This window comes from Scyliorhinus canicula, chromosome 5 (assembly GCF_902713615.1).
Source record: "Scyliorhinus canicula chromosome 5, sScyCan1.1, whole genome shotgun sequence".
NCBI classification, from domain to species: Eukaryota; Metazoa; Chordata; class Chondrichthyes; order Carcharhiniformes; family Scyliorhinidae; genus Scyliorhinus; species Scyliorhinus canicula.
In genome coordinates, this window is record NC_052150.1 from 226,517,478 (window position 1) to 226,534,216 (window position 16,739).

Here is a 16,739-nt window from a genome sequence, read left to right on the forward strand (position 1 = left end):
TGACCCTCTGACATTGCAGCACTCCCTCAGTACTGACCCTCTGACAGTGCAGCACTCCCTCAGTACTGACCCTCTGACAGTGCAGCTCTCCCTCAGTACTGACCCTCTGACAGTGCAGCTCTCCCTCAGTACTGGCCCTCCGACAGTGCAGCACTCCCTCAGTACTGACCCTCTGACAGTGCAGCGCTCCCTCTGTACTGACCCTCTGAAAGTGCGGCACTCCCTCAGTACTGACCCTCTGACAGTGCGGCATTCCCTCAGTACTGACCCTCTGACAGTGCGGCACTCCCTCAGGACTGCATATGTGGGATCCGGGAACATTTGTGTCTCTGGGTGGGACACATGAAACTATGATGTCTGGGATAAACCACATGTCTAGGTCATTATATTCTGCTGACGGAAGAAATGTATTCATCCAAATTATGGTGATTGTTTCACCGCCAGACGGAGAGAAAGGGCCTGTTTCTGTGTTTTTATTCTGTGGTTCCTGTCTGCAGCATGCTGGTTGCTGAATGCTCAGAATTGTTTTCTCTTCTGAAACCTGCTATTACCGACCCTGCTCCTGATCAGATTTCTGCATCTTTATTTTTTAAACCGGGCTGACATTAATTATTTTGCTTGATCTCTGATGCCTGCATGCTTCAAAGCGAGGTAGGGTGGAGTGGGGCAGGGGGGAGGATTGACATCTCTTTTGTTGGCTGAAAACCAGCCCCTCTGCAAACTTCTGTCTGCCGTTTGAAATAATGGATCATCCCTTTAAGGAGCAGCTGCCCCTTTAAAGGGAGCTCCACCCTGATTGGGTGACATGAATAAAAGGTCTCCAATCCTTCTGATCCTTCTTGTGGAGTGCAGGGTTCATGTGTTATGGTGATGAGGGTTTGTGGAGTGTTCCCAGGTTGACCTCGTTGCCTCTTGCTGAGTGAGTAGAGCATTCTGTACAGGATTCCTGCTGCAGTCAGCTGTTCACTGACCTGGGTAGGTACCACCCTGCAGGTGAGGACAGTGAAGTCACAGACTTGCCCTCTTGCTGGCTTATTACCTGCACTAAAGTTGAGGATAGTGACAAGTGCTGTAAGGGACCAGCATTAATCTGTAAAGGGTCAGGGGGCCTGCGTGGGGTAAGCAGCTAATATTCTTAACTGGCAAGGTAGCCCAGTGGTGGGGGGGGGGGGGGGGGGGGGTGGGGGGGCGGCACAGGATCTATTGATTAACTTGTAACTGTCTGTATTAACTGGGGCAGCGCGATGGCGCAGTGGTTTCACTCCCGTCTCACGGCGCTGAGGTCCCGGGTTCGATCCCGGCTCTGGGTCACAGTCCGTGTGGAGTTTGCACATTCTCTCCGTGTCTGTGTGGGTTTCACCCCCACAACCCAAAAGATGTGCAGGGTCGGAGGATTGGCCGCGCTAAATTGCCCCTTAATTGGGAAAAAATGAATTGGGTACTCTGAATTTATAAAAAAAAACTATATATTAACTGATGAAAGGTCAGGGAAGCATGCGATTGAGGAGGAGTCAGCCATTTGGCCCCTTGAGGCAGCTTTGCCATTCAATAGGTTATATAATCTTTATTGTCACAAGTAGGCTTACATTAACACTTACGGGGTAGCACGGTAGCATGGTGGTTAGCATAAATGCTTCACAGCTCCAGGGTCCCAGGTTTGATTCCCGGCTGGGTCACTGTCTGTGCGGAGTCTGCACGTCCTCCCCGTGTGTGCGTGGGTTTTCTCCGGGTGCTCCGGTTTCCTCCCACAGTCCAAAGATGTGCAGGTTAGGTGGATTGGCCATGCTAAATTGCCCGTAGTGTAAGGTTAATGGGGGGATTGTTGGGTTACGGGTATAGGGTGGATACGTGGGTTTGAGTAGGGTGATCATTGCTCGGCACAACATCGAGGGCCGAAGGGCCTGTTCTGTGCTGTACTGTTCTATGTTCTATGCTGTGAAGTTACTGTGAAAATCCCCTAGTCGCCACACTCCGGTGCCTGTTCGGGTACACAGAGGGAGAATTCAGAATGTCTAATTCACCTAATAAGCACGTCTTTTGGGACATGTGGGAGGAAACCGGAGCACCCGGAGGAATGAAATGAAATGAAAATCACTTATTGTCACGAGTAGGCTTCAATGAAGTTACTGTGAAAAGCCCCTAGTCGCCACATTCCGGCGCCTGTTCGGGGAGGCTGGTACGGGAATTGAACCGTGCTGCTGGCCTGCTTGGTCTGCTTTAAAAGCCAGCGATTTAGCTCAGTGAGCTAAATGTAGGCACGGGGAGAACGTGCAGACAGTGACCCAGTGGGGAATTGAACCTGGAGCTGTGAAACAACAGTGCTAACCACTGTGCTACCATGCTGCTCACTCTGCTGCGTCATGGCTGAGGGAGTGGCACAGTTGTAGGCACTGCTGCCTCACAGCGCCAGGACCCAGGCTCAGTTCAGACTGTGGGTGACTGTGGAGTTTTCACTTTTTCTCCCCATGTCTGCATGGGTTTGTTTAAAAATTCATTTATGGGATGTGGGCATTGCTGGTTAGGCCAGCATTTATTGTCCATCCCGAATTTCCCTTCAGAAGTTGGTGGTGAGCTGCCTCCTTGAACCGCTGCAGTCCTTGAGCTGTATGTACACCTGCAGTGCTGTTAGGGAGGGAGTTGCAGGATTTTGACCCAGCGACAGTGAAGGAACGGCCGATATATTTCCAAGTCAGGGTGGTGAGTGACTTTGGGGGAACCTCCAGGTGGTGGGGTTCCCAGGTATCTGCTGCCCTTGTCCTTCTAGATGGTGATGGTCGTGGGTTTGGAAGGTGCTGCCTAAGGAGCCTTGGTGAGTTACTGCAGTGCATGGTGTAGATGGTACACACGGCTGCTACTGTGCGTCGAGGGTTTGGATGTTTGTGGAAGGGGGAGCAATCAAACGGGCTGCTTGGTCCTGGATGGTGTTGAGCTTCTTGAGTGTTGTTGGAACTGCACTCATCCAGGAAAGTGGAGAGTATTCCATCACACTCCTGACTTGTGCTTTGTAGATGGTTGGCATGCTTTGAGGGGGGTCAGGAGGTGAGTTGCCCACTGTAGGATTCCCAGCCTTTGATCTGCTCTTGTAGCCACAGTATTAATGTGGCTAGTCCAGTTCAGTTTCAGATCAAAGGTAACCACCAGGATGTTTCCTCCGGGTGCTCCGGTTTCCTCCCTCAGTCCAAAGATGTGCAGGTTAGGTTTGGTTATGGGGATACGGTGGGGGAATAGGACTGGTAGGGTGCATTTTCAGAGGGTCAGTGCAGACTCCGTGGGCCAAAAGACGTCTTTCTGAACTGTAGGAATTCTATGATAGTAACTTCCAATCTGCATCCTGCCTGCTGCCTGCTCACATAACCTATCACCCCTTTGCTGACCAAGAATCTATCCACCTCTGCTTTAAAAATATTCACAGGCTCTGCCTCCATCGCCTTTTCAGGAAGAGTTTCAAAGACTCACGAGAGATTCCCCCCCCCCCCCCCCCCCCCCCCCCCCCATGAAAGGCAAGGGACATTACTGACAACGTGCTCATAATAGATTGTGAGGAAAACTCCGACAGGTGGAGTTTTAATTTGGGAAAATTGTTGAGGCCATTTTAAAAACAAAAAAAGCACAGGGCAGGCTACTGATTTAAAAATGGTGCTGGCAAACCAGAAGCAGTGGAGGTTCAAACAGACTTGGGGCATCCATATCGTGGAAGTACACAAGAATTGGTCAGAAAGGCTATGGGTGGCACCGTTGCTTCACTGCGCCAGGGTCCCAGGTTCGATTCCCGGCTTGGGTCACAGTCTGTGCGGAGTCTGCACGTTCTCCCCGTGTCTGCGTGGGTTTCCTCCGGGTGCTCCGGTTTCCTCCCACAAGTCCCGAAAGAAATGGTGTGAGGTAAATTGGACATTCTGAATTCTCCCCCAGTGTACCCGAACAGGCGCCGGAATGTGGCAACTAGGGGCTTTTCGCAGTAACTCCATTACAGTGTTAATGCAATCCTATTTGTGACACTGCTAATGAAATGTCGGCCTATCACCTAGAGGACTAGAATCCAAGGGAATAAAATTAGCTTTTGAACATCACCAAGCCTGGCTAGGCCGCACCTAGCCTTTCTGAGAAAGATTGCTGCACAAAAAGAGACCGTTTGGCCCATTGTGGATAAAGGCAACGGCAGCACGGTAGCATTGTGGATAGCACAATTGCTTCACAGCTCCAGGGTCCCAGGTTCGATTCCGGCTTGGGTCACTGTCTGTGCGGAGTCTGCACATCCTCCCCGTGTGTGTGTGGGTTTCCTCCGGGTGCTCCGGTTTCCTTCCACAGTCCAAAGATGTGCAGGTTAGGTGGATTGGACATGATAAATTGCCCTTAGTGTCCAAAATTGCCCTTGGTGTTGGGTGGGGTTACTGGGTTATTGGGTTATGGGGATAGGGTGGCGGTGTTAACCGTTGGTAGGGTGCTCTTTCCAGGAACCGGTGCAGACTCGATGGGCCGAATGGCCTCCTTCTGCACTGTAAATTCTATGTAAATTCTATGTAAATTGTTTCGGGAATTCTGTGACCAGTTTCGGGAACCGCACCTTTTTAAGACCTATTTTAAGGGATAGATGAGAGATTTCACAGAATCGGTTTGTATTCTCTGGAACTTGTGATTCAATTAAACTTCCCTGGATATTAAAGGGGTTAGATTTGTAAACTATTTCTGCAGCTTGGGGAATTTAGGACTTAGTCAGATCTTTCAACAATGAAGCTCCACGAGACTCCTGCGCTGAGTGGCAGTAGCAGTAAATCTTTCACAAATGGCAGTTGATTTTGATTAATTGATTTTTATTTTGTCAGCTGGGGTGTAACGGAAATGGGACAAAGTATTTGGAGTTGTGTGATAGGTCAACCATGATCTTATTCAATGCTGCAACAGGCCTGAGATGCTGAATCAGGCCTACTCCTGTTCCTGTGTTGCAAATTTCAATGACTTTTTCATCAAGTGGGTATCTTTAACCCTCTGGAGGCTGCTGTTCCCATTTTAATTTACATTAATCAAGGTTGATAATCTTAGGAGTTGTTTTGAATGGGACGGGGGTTGGGGGGGAGGAGGGGGCTGGGGGAGAGGGGGTGGGGGGGCTGGGGGAGAGGGGGTGGGCGGGCAGGCAACGTTGGTCGGTGAGTTGGGATCAAACGCTGCTCCTGTGGTACTTGTCTTGATCTCGAACTCTACCTGTTACTGTTTTGAAGGAAATCCCAGACCACCTTGCCACACACCATGTCCACGCCAGGTTTGAGGAGAACGCTCTTCACCCACCTACTTGTGGCCATGTTTGGGATGGGGTCGTGGGTGGCGGTGAACTCGTTGTGGGTGGAGCTTCCTGTGGTGACAAAGATCCTTCCTGAAGGTGAGTCAGCTGTTTATACTAACCTAATATTCCTAATGGTTCAACGTCCGATCAGCCATTGATTATCTTGGATGTATGCACTTAAAAGATTCCAGGTTTGATTTCTCTGGTTTCTAACCAGAGTCAGCTAACTTGGCCTGGGCAGTATAACTGTGTGGGTACAAGTACATTCATCCACCATGCCCCTGCAGTTGAATAACTTGCCAATGTGCTGCCTTGTCTGTTACCGGGACTTGTTATATGAGAAAGACTGGAAGAAATCGTAGCTCGGCAAAGAACCAGTGCTTTTTAAGTTGGGGTTTGGCGGGAGTGTGAAACCAGGTGTACGTTGGCATTCCTTTATGCCAATGCTGCCTTTGGGTTTGGTTTTATTCTCGCTCTGTCTACAATGCTATCCCAATGCTGTACTCTTGGAGGCGCTGTTATTCAGTCGTTACGTTCTCTCTGCTCACTTGGGTGCGCATTAAAGATCCTCTTTCACTACTTCAGAGAAAACCAGGAGAGGTTTTCCGCGCTGTGCTGATTGATATTTATTCCTCAGTCAACATCCCTAAAATCGGACTGTCCGGCCATTTATCATTGGGCTGTTTGTCGTGCTGCTGTGCTTCCTACCTGGTAACAGGAGGTACCTATCAGAAGTGCTTGGTTAACTGTGCTGTGTCCTGGGGAGGGTCCTGAGGTCAGGGAAGGTGCGACTGTAGTTCCTACCCTGGTGAAAGTAGAGAACATTCTGTTTGCTCTTCTCCTGGCGTGACTGTGTTAGATGAGTTGCCGGTGATTGGCCAACCTGTGTAGTTTCCACCTCTGACCACATGGTTTCCCCCTGTTAATAAGACCATACGATGTAGGAGTAGATACAGGCCATTCGGCCCATCGAGTGTGCTCCGCAGAAATCATGACTAATATATAATCCTCAACTCCACTTTCCCGCTTTATCCCTATAACCCTTTATTCTCTTACTGATTAAAAATCTGTCTCTCTCAGCCTTGAACATACTTAGCAACCCGGCCTCTCCAGCTCTCTGCGGTAAAGAATTCCACAGATTCACTCCCCTCTGAGAGAAGAAATTCCTCCTCATCTCTGTCTGAAATGGGTGACCCCTTACCCTGAGATTGTGCCCTCTGGTCCTAGACTCTCCCACAAGAGGAAACATCTTCTCAGCATCGACCCTGTCAAACCCCCTGAGAATCCAATATGTCTCAATAAGGTTGCCTCTCATTCTTCTAAACTCCAATGAGCACAGCCCCAACCTACTCAACCTACCCTCGTAAGAAAATCCCTCCAAACCCGGGATCAACTTAGTGAACCTCTGCACCTCTGTCTCCAATGCCGGTATATCATTCCTTGGATAAGGCGACCAAAACTGCTCACGGTATTCCAGGCGTGGTCTAACGTGCCGTTGAGCAGGACTTGCCTATTTGTCTACTCCATTTCCATTGAAATTGAACCTTGGATAATGAGAGATATTGTAGGCCTCGTCAAAAAGAAAATGTAGGCATTTGTCAGGGCTAGAAGGCTGGGAACATACAAAGCCTGTGTGGAATATAAGGAAAGTAGGAAGGAACTTAATCAAGGAGTCAGGAGGGCTAGAAGGCGTCACGAAAAGTTATTGGCAAATAGGGTTAAGGAAAATCCCAAGGCTTTTTACATGTACATAAAAAGCAAGAGGGTAGCCAGGGAAAGGGTTGGCCCACTGAAGGATAGGCAAGGGAATCTATGTGTGGAGCCAGAGGAAATGGGCGAGGTACTAAATGAATACTTTGCATCAGTATTCACCAAAGAGAATGAATTGGTGGATGTTGAGCCTGGAGAAGGGTGTGTAGATAGCCTGGGTCACATTGAGATCCAAAAAGACGAGGTGTTGGGTGTCTTGAAAAATATTAAGGTGGATAAATCCCCAGGGCCTGATGGGATCTAACCCAGAATACTGAAGGAGGCTAGAGAGGAAATTGCTGAGGCCTTGACAGAAATCTTTGGATCCTCACTGTCTTCAGGTAATGTCCCGGTGGACTGGGGAATAGCCAATGTTGTTCCTTTGTTTAAGAAGGGTAGCAAGAATAATCCAGGGAATTACAGGCCTGTGAGCCTTACGTCAGTGGTAGGGAAATTACTGGAGAGAATTCTTCGAGACAGGATCTACTCCCATTTGGAAACAAATGGACGTATTTGTGAGAGGCAGCATGGTTTTTGTGAAGGGGAGGTAATGTCCCACTAACTTGATAGTTTTTCAAACAGGTCACAAAGGTGATTGATGAAGGTAGGGCAGTGGATGTTGTCTATATGGACTTCAGTAAGGCCTTTGACAAGGTCCCTCATGGCAGACTGGTACAAAAGGTGAAGTCACAAGGGATCAGGGGTGATCTGGCAAGATGGATACAGAACTGACTAGGTCATAGAACGCAGAGAGTAGCAATGGAAGGGTGCTTTTCTAATCGGAGGGCTGTGACTAGTGATGTTCTGCAGGGATCAGTGCTGGGACCTTTGCTGTTCGTAGTATATATAAATGATTTGGAAGAAAATATAACTGGTCTGATTAGTAAGTTTGCGGACGACACAAAGGTTGGTGGAATTGCGGATAGTGATGAGGACTGTCAGAGGATACAGCAGGATTTAGGTTGTTTGGAGACTTGGGTGGAGAGATGGCAGATGGAGTTTAATCCGGACAAATGTGAGGTAATGCATTTTGGAAGGTCTAATGCAGGTAGGGAATATACAGTGAATGGTCGAACCCTCAAGAGTATTGAAAGTCAGTGATATAGGTGTACAGGTCCACAGGTTACTGAAAGGGGCAACACAGGTGGAGAAGGTAGTCAAGAAGGCATACAACATACTTGCCTTCATTGGCCGGGGCATTGAGTATAAGAATTGGCAAGTCATGTTGCAGTTGTATAGAACCTTAGTTAGGCCACACTTGGAGTATAGTGTTCAATTCTGGTCGCCACACTACCAGAAGGATGTGGAGGCTTTAGAGAGGGTGCAGAAGAGATTTACCAGGATGTTGCCTGGTATGGAGGGCATTAGGTATGAGGAGTGGTTGAATAAACTCTGTTTGTTCTCACTGGAACGATGGAGGTTGAGGGGCGACCTGATCGAGGTCTACAATATTATGAGGGGCATAGACAGAGTGGATAGTCAGAGGCTTTTCCCCAGGGTAGAGGGGTCAATTACGAGATGGCATAGGTTTAAGGGGCAAGGTTTCAAGTAGATGTATGAGGCAAGTTTTTTTACACAGAGGGTAGTGGGTGCCTGGAACTCGCTGCCGGAGGAGGTGGTGGAAGCAGGGACGATAGTGACATTTAAGGGGCATCTTGACAAATACATGAATAGGATAGGAATAGAGGGATACGGACCCCGGAAGTGTAGAAGATTTTAGTTTAGTTGGTCAGCACAGGCTTGGAGGGCCGAAGGGCCTGTTCCTGTGCTGTACTTTTCTTTGTTCTTTGTCTTCATTTGTCTTCCCAATTAATAATAGTTATTATTGTCACAAGTAGGCTCACATTAACACTGCAATGAAGTTGCTATGGAAAAACCCCAAGTCGCCACACTCCAGCGCCTGTTCGGGTACACAGGGAGAATTCAGAATGCCCAAATTACCTAACAGCATGTCTTTCGGGACTTGTGGGAGGAAACCCATGCGCACACTGAGAACGTGCAGACTCTGCACAGACAGTGACCCAAGCCAGGAATCGAACCTGGAACCCTGGCGCTGTGAAACAACAGTGCTGTCCACTGTGCTACCCTGCTGACCATGCACGAAGACCCGCAAATTCCTCTGCTGCAGTTTTCTGCAGTTTTTCTCTATTTATTTTTTTAAAAATTTATTTATTAGCCATTTAATATTCAGCTCCTTTATTTCTCCTACTAAAGTGCATAACTTTACACTTTGCCAGATCTGCCAAGCTTTTGTCGACTCACGTAACCTGTGGTGTAGTGGTGTCATCCTCACCCTTTGTTTTTCCACCTGTTTCTGTGTCATCCATAAACATGTCAATATATATATTCACTTCCCCCTTTCAAATCATTAATGTACACTGAATAACTGGCCTCTGGAAGTCCACTCAATACAGGTTGCCACCCTGAAAATGTCTCTCTTGTTCTAACTCTGTCTGTCAGTTAGCCAATCCTCTATTTATGCTGACATTCTACCCCCAACTCCACGGGCTCTTGTCTTATTACGCAGCCTTTTGTGTGGTACCTTATCGAACGCTTTTTGGGAATCCTAATTGAAATGTCCTAAGATGTGTTAACTCGGAGAACTCGAATGTCTGACTGCGTGTCTTGGCTCAATGATCCCTCCCCTGTACCTCTGCAGGGGTCAGTCCAGCTCCCTTAACTTGGAATCATACAGCACTGATGAAGGAGGCCACTTGGCCCATCCCACCTGAGCTGCTCACTGAGTGGCATGTTGAAGTGCCAGTTCTTTCGGCTGATCGGTTGAGATCTAAACTGGCACAAAGGCCTGGGATAATCCTGGGATAATGTTTCCTTATGGAATGAACAAGGGGGAAATTGTTGCTTCAGACATCTAACAATTCAATGCTAATCTTTTTAAATTTTCCCCATTCCCTAGGGTGGAATCTGCCAGCCTATTTGACGGTGCTGATCGCCTTATCAAATGTTGGCCCCTTATCGGTAACCCTTGCTCACAAGTTCTCCCCAGGCCTGCTGAACGAACGTTGTGTTATCTACTCCATCCAAACATTGGGTGTGATCTCCTCGATTGCCTTAGCCCTCTCCTGGGATCGGACTGTGTTAGTTGGTGGGGAGCAGCACAGCGTGGCCTACTTGACCCTGGCTTTTGCCCTGGCCTTTGTCTGCTGTACTTCCAATGTCACGTTGCTACCCTTCATGTTCACCCTCCCACCCAAGTACATCAGGACCTTCTTCGTTGGCCAGGGCCTCAGTGCCCTTTTCCCGTGCATGGCAGCACTGGCACAGGGTGTGGGTCAGCTGGAGTGCCGCAACAGCTCCGAAACCAATGGCTCCCACTCCCTTCAGCCCCACTACCTTGAGGAAAACTTCACAGCCGGCACCTTCTTCTGGCTTCTGGGGGGGCTAATGTTTGTTTCCCTGTTGTCCTTCGCTCGACTGACCCGGAAAGGCAGCGGCAAGCCCAGTGAACCTGGCAGTGGTAAGGAATCGCGCCAGCTGACCGAGAGTGAGCAGGCCCACAAACCACCTGCTCCATTTGGCACAACGCGCAACATCTACCTGCTGATCTTGCTGGCTGTCTCCAATGCCCTAACCAATGGGGTACTGCCATCAATACAGACATACTCCTGCCTGCCCTATGGGAGCACCACCTTTCACCTGGCGGTGGTGCTTGGGAATCTCGCTAATCCACTGGCCTGCTTCATCGCCATGTTTGTCCTCTGGAGGTAAGGTCTTTTAGTTACTCTTCGCTACTCTTTGTTCTGATTCCACCAGCACTTCAGGCAGTGAAGACTTGGGTTACTTTGCCTGTGACTTTCAAGTTGTAACCTCTGGAAACAATTTCTTATTTGGCCCTACTCAACCCCTCATGATTTTGAACACCCATCAAATCTTCACTTGGCCTCCTTTGCCCTCCCAAGGGGAACAGCCCCAGCTCCTCCGCGTCCTCGCTGTCATCCCCAGTATCTTTCCAGTAAACACCTGCAATGATTCTCCCAGCTGATTTAGGCCATCCTTTCTCATTTCTTCCTCTGCAGCTCAGCACCTATTGTTGCCTCCAATTGGTTTATCTTTCTGGTGCTTTCCTGTCTCGTGCGGACATAAACCAGTTGGGCCGAATGGCCTGTGCCTGGTTTGGTTTGGCTAAATTCTTTGCACTGTGCAGTTGCTCTCTAACTCTGTTCACTCCTTTTATTGGGCTCTGTACAGACTTGCTTCACCTGGGGGCTGTGTGACTTCAGAATGGCTGGTTCCGTATGTCCAACAATCTGTTCTGTTTTGTACAGATCGAGTGTTGGACTGGGGGCCCTGGCATTGCTCGGGTTGCTGTTTGGAGTCTACATTTTGACGTTGGCAGCGTACAGTCCATGCCCCCCACTGCTGGGGAGGCCTGAGGGAGTTGCTTTGGTGGTAAGTACAGTGCAGACTATATTGTTTGTGTCGTTCCTTAAAACACTGGCACACCGGCTAATGAGGTGCATGGCAAATACATCTTTCACCTGGTATTCCAAAAGGTGTCCATGCTGATGTTTCAGCTCCATGCCAGTCTCCTCCTATCTAACCCATCAACTTGCATTTAAGAGGAACCTTGATTAAATTGGAAATATATCGCTGTTCCTTCACTGCCGCTGGGTCAAAATCCTGGACCTCTCTCCCTAACAGCACAGTGGGTGTACATACACCTTGAGGACTGCAGCGGTTCAAGAAGCAACTCCACCATCTTAAGGGCAACTAGGGGATGGGCAATAAATGCTGGCCTAACCAGCGATGCCCACATCCCATAAATTAATTTTTTTAAAACCCCATGCTATTTACCGCGACTGTACCTTGTGTGTTCCTCCCCAGGGTAAGTTTCTCCTGAATTGGCTATTGGCTTTATTTGTGTCCCTCCTTTTTATTTATAGCCCTCTCTGATCTGCCTGAAAATAGAAGCATTTTCTCTGCCTCTGTGGAATCCTATTCCGAGGCGGCGGCACAGTGGGATTGTCACTGGACTAGTTAACCAGGGACCCAGGGTAATGCTCTGGGGACCCAGGTTCAAACCCCACCACTGCAGACGGTGAGATTTGAGTTCGATTAAAATCTGGAATCAAAAGTCTAACGATGACCATTGTCGATTGTGGTAAAAACCCATCTGGTTCACTAATGTCTTTTAGGGAAGGAAATCTGCCATCCTTACCCGGTCTGGCCTACATGTGACTCCAGACCCCCGGCAATGTGGTTGCCTCCTCGTGGGGCAATTAGGGATGGACAATAAATGCTGGCACAGCCTACTGCGCCCTCACCACATGGACAAATGTTTAAAAAAACAGTTAATTAAAAAGCCATTATATAAATGCTAATTATTTCAGCAGATCCCAAAATACTTTGCAGCCAATGAGATGCTATAGAAGTATGAAAGGTTTTTTAATGTCGGAAATATTGGCAGCTAATTTGCACACCAGATCCCAGAAGCAATGATGTCAATTATCTGGCCACTTGTGTCACGTTGGCAGAGGGGTGAATGTTGGCCAGATTGCCAGGGGGGTGAGATGGAGCGGAGCATGTATTTGGTGCTGACTGTTGACTTGTGGCCATGTCCCTGCCTCATTCTCTCTCTCTCTCTCTCTCTCGCTCTTTCCCAGGTGATTGCTTGGATGCTGTTCACTGGGTTGTTCTCTTACCTGAAGGTGGTGATTGGCAGCATGCTCCACGAGGCGGGTCACTTGGCCCTGGTTTGGTGCGGAGCGGCCATCCAGCTGGGCTCGCTGATTGGCGCCTTGGTCATGTTCCCCCTGGTCAGTGTCTACCAGCTCTTCACATCTGGGCGGGCGTGTGTGGATACCTGCGGGCAGTGACTGGCAGAGACACATTTCATCAGACTGAACCGAGGGGGCGTCAGCCATTTGCAGCAAAGACCAATTGCACTGGCAATGGAGTGTCCAGCAAGTTCTCCTTGGAATGGAACATCTGAGGGTTGTTGGCAAGGGCACTGTTTTTCTATTGTTTTCTATTTGGGCCTGGATGCACTCAAATCCCTGCACAATTTTCCCATTTTAAATTTTCTATTCCAACCCTGTCCTTCCCAGACTGTATTCAGCACTGCTGTTACGTTCTGACCCCCCCCCCTCTCAATCCACTGGAGTTAGTGGTCATTTGAAGTCTGCCATTGGCTCTGAGGACAGAAGTGTTGGAGGACACTGGCTCTTTTTAAATTGAGAGCCCACTTAAAGGGCACTAGTCATTGTTTGAAAGGCAGACCTGGGGATGGTATCACTCTAGTTTCTTCACTGTTCAATGCAAATGATTTTCTCATCAGGGAGATGTTATTAAGCCATTTATACTGCTGGAGGTTCAGTGAAACAAGGGGGAGAAAGTGGTGTTAAACAAGTTTACCCCCCCACGCCCCCAGCCAGTAATGGACTGCATGCTGCAATAAAATGACTGGTTTCAGGCCGACCTGTGTCCAAAATTGGCAGCTCCTCGACAAGTTGGGTATTGTTTGCCCAGGGCAGGGTTCCTGCTCCCAGCTGAGCTCTCCTTCCTTGCCCCATGTTGTGTGACCTTGTGGCGAGGACAGGGTTGGGTTCCTGTAACGCAGCCCGCATTTCATTAACCTTCTCTCCTAACTTGGAAACCGAGGGCAGCTATACCTGAGAGGGGCGAGTCAGTCTCTTCAGGGGTGGAATGGTGAGTGAGGTGCCAGGGGCAAGAGAAAGAGTTGCACGTTCCTGGTTTCTTGAATAAATAAATGTTTTTCTCTATTAAAATGCCATTTATTCTTTTGGTTTTGCTACTTCACTGCAATTCTCTCAAAATCTAGGTGCCGTTAGGAGGTGAGAAGACCTGCCTGGATTCTTGATTCTGAAGCTGTCCTCTGTTCCTGTCTCTCTACTTGTGTAGGTTAGAGGAAAGGGGCTTGTGCCTGGCTGTGATGCCACCTGCAGTTGAATGGCCAATGGGTGACCTTCAGGTTGACCGCAGGAACAATGCCAACAGCATGCATTGAGGCAACGGTGTTGATGCACGAAAAGTCTCCACGTGCTCCACAGGAACCTTATAATTTGACAAGAGGTGATGTTGGGGGCAAATGACCAATCGTTTGATCAGAGATGGTTTTGACGTGGTGTCTTAAGGAAGGAAAGTTGGGAAGAGCGGAGATCCTCGGCAGTTTGTTCAACGCGTTAGAACAATTAATACCTGGGTTGCCGCTTGAATTAGAGGAATGCAGGTATCTGAGGGTTGTGGGCCAGAAAGCTTTAGAAGTAGGGTGGTTAGTATCGATAGTTTGAGTGGGAAAGGGTTTGTGAGTGGGCAAAGGTCTGGTAGATGGAGTGCAATGTTGGTAAATGTGAGGTCATCCATTTTGGTAGGCATAACAGCAAAATGGACTATTATTTAAATAGTAAAAATTGCAGCATGCTGCTGTGCAGAGGGACCTGGGTGTTCTTGTGCATGAATGGCAAAAGGTTGGTTTGCAGGCACAGCAGGTAATTAAGGCAAATGGAATTTTGCCTTCATTGCTCGAGGGATGAAGTTTAAAAGCAGGGAGGTTATGTTGCAGCTGAATCGGGTGCTGGTGAGGCCGCACCTGGAGTATTGTGTACAGTTTTGGTCTCTTTATTTGAGAAAGGATGTACTGGCGCTGGAGGATGTGCAGAGGAGATTCAGTAGGTTGATTCCAGAGTTGAGCCATGAGGAGAGACTGAGTAGACTGGGACTATACGCTTTGGAATTCAGAAGAATGATAATCTTTATTGTACAAGTAGGCTTACATTAACACTGCAATGAAGTTACTGTGAAAAGCCCCTAGTCGCCACATTCTGGCGCCTGTTCGGGTACACGGAGGGAGAATTCAATATCTAAATTACCCAACAGCGCGTCTTTCGGGACATGTGGGAGGAAACCGGAGCACCCGGAGGAATCCCACGCACACACAGGGAAAACGTGCAAACTCTGCACAGTGACCCAGGCCGGGAATTGAACCTGGGACCCTGGTACTGTGAAGCAACAGTGCTAACCACTGTGCTGCCACGCCACCCCGGCTTGAAGGTTATGATGAGCAGGTGGGTAAGTCCACAGAAATATCAGCCACAATCTTATTGAATGGCGGAGCAGGCTCGAGGGGCCAGATGGCCTACTCCTGCTCCTAGTTCTTGTGAGGGACCGTGGAGCGATTTGAAAGTAAAAGATGGGAACTTTAAAATCATTGCGTTGCTTGAGCAAGGAGCTAAATGTAGTTCAGCAAGGTGAGCTGGATGAAAGGGCTTTGTTGTGAGTTTGGCCTCCATTTTAACTGGCCTCCATTTTAACTGGCCTCCATTTTAACTGGCCTCCATTTTAACTGGCCTCCATTTTAACTGACCTCCATTTTAACTGACCTCCATTTTAACTGACCTCCATTTTAACAAGGCCTGAACCTGGGGGAAACCAGCCAATGATGTGTTGGAATAGTCCACTCATAATAAACATCTGGGGAAGAGTTTCAGCAGCAAATGAGCTTCAGGTAGGGGGACAGAGTTGGACGATGTCTTCATGATGGTGCTGAAGTAGCACTCACATTAATTTCCTGAGGCTGAGATCGGGGCACCATTTTTAAGTGTTTCCCCATTCTCTTGGCCTCCTTGCCGCTCCCCCTGTTAGTGCCCCAATGCCAGGATACCCAACTGGCAGTGCCAAGGTGCCAGGCTGGTGGTGCCTGTGAGGGTACCACCCTGACCAGAGCCTTACCACCCAGGGGTTTCTGATCATCATCTAGGACACCCTCCCCCACTAAGTGTCTTTACGCCTGGTTCATGGTTGTGGAAACCCGTGCTAAATGGCGAGGTCTCCCAGGTGCGGTATTCGATCCCGGATCTCGGGAGACTCCGGAGTCGCCCTATTTAAGTGAAATTAATTGCACACTTAAATATGCAAATCTGGATCCTGCCCGGTGAGGGCGAGATCCAGATCACGATGTCTCAAGAGATCTAATGAAATCTCGCGACGCCTCCCGTGCATCCTAAATCTCGCATGAGGCCTCAGGAATTTTGTGGCCATGTCGTGTCACCGAGTCGCGCGGAACAAGGCTGTATGATCACGCCCATCAACTAGGAGCGGAAATTCCCGCTCCCACCAGCAATTGGTATCGTGGAAAACAGACAACATTTATTGTGACGGAAAAACTAAGTTTCTTGCCGCCAAGAACTTCGTTTGGAACTTTGCTCTCTCGACTTTGGTGGGCCATGTTTCCTGTTGATCGATGTTGATGGGCCACATTGGCATTTCATGGCTGCCATTAAAAAGGCTAATTCATCAGAATTATGTACGCCCTCCAAATTTCAATGCCCACTAGCAGATTATTAAAAAGGCTGTTTCCAGGGGCGTGCGTCTGGAGAGCTTTTGCCTACCTTCCGGAACATTGTGGGTGTTTTTGTCACTGGCTGTGTACTGGAGCTGGGAGTTGGAGGCAGGACCTCGGGGCAGTTGAGGAATAAAGTGCACCGGTTTATAAGACTGTGCAAGGAAGAGTCTGAGACTGTCCTGGGGCTGAGGCTATGCTTTTGGGAGCATAATGAAGAGCCTATCCCGGTGCTGTGTGGGCCATATTACTGGGCTCTGCTTGGCACGCTGTCTTGGTTCTGGTCTTGGGTGGGGCAACGTCTCAGGGCAATGATGGTTGTGCAGGGTATGGGTGATTACCCAAATGTTACAGACAGGCGGAGGGATAATATTAACTGCCCTGCTTCCAAGGGGA

At 48.8% G+C, this 16,739-nt stretch overlaps 1 protein-coding gene across 3 annotated transcripts; it reads left to right on the forward strand.

Moving 5' to 3' along the window:
- The first annotated feature begins 842 nt into the window (after nt 1–842).
- On the forward strand, nt 843–13,786 carry slc52a2 (solute carrier family 52 member 2). 3 transcript variants are annotated; one of them, XM_038798665.1, is made up of 5 exons: nt 843–975; nt 5,214–5,371; nt 9,942–10,749; nt 11,311–11,434; nt 12,649–13,786. In XM_038798665.1, exons 2-5 carry the CDS (start codon nt 5,242–5,244, stop codon nt 12,859–12,861), a joined length of 1,275 nt encoding a protein of 424 aa, XP_038654593.1. In that variant the 5' UTR covers nt 843–975; nt 5,214–5,241; the 3' UTR covers nt 12,862–13,786. The 3 variants fall into 3 exon arrangements, with proteins under 3 accessions (XP_038654593.1, XP_038654592.1, XP_038654594.1); XM_038798664.1 differs by having other exon boundaries at nt 845–919; XM_038798666.1 differs by having other exon boundaries at nt 854–993.
- The last annotated feature ends 2,953 nt before the right edge of the window (nt 13,787–16,739 follow it).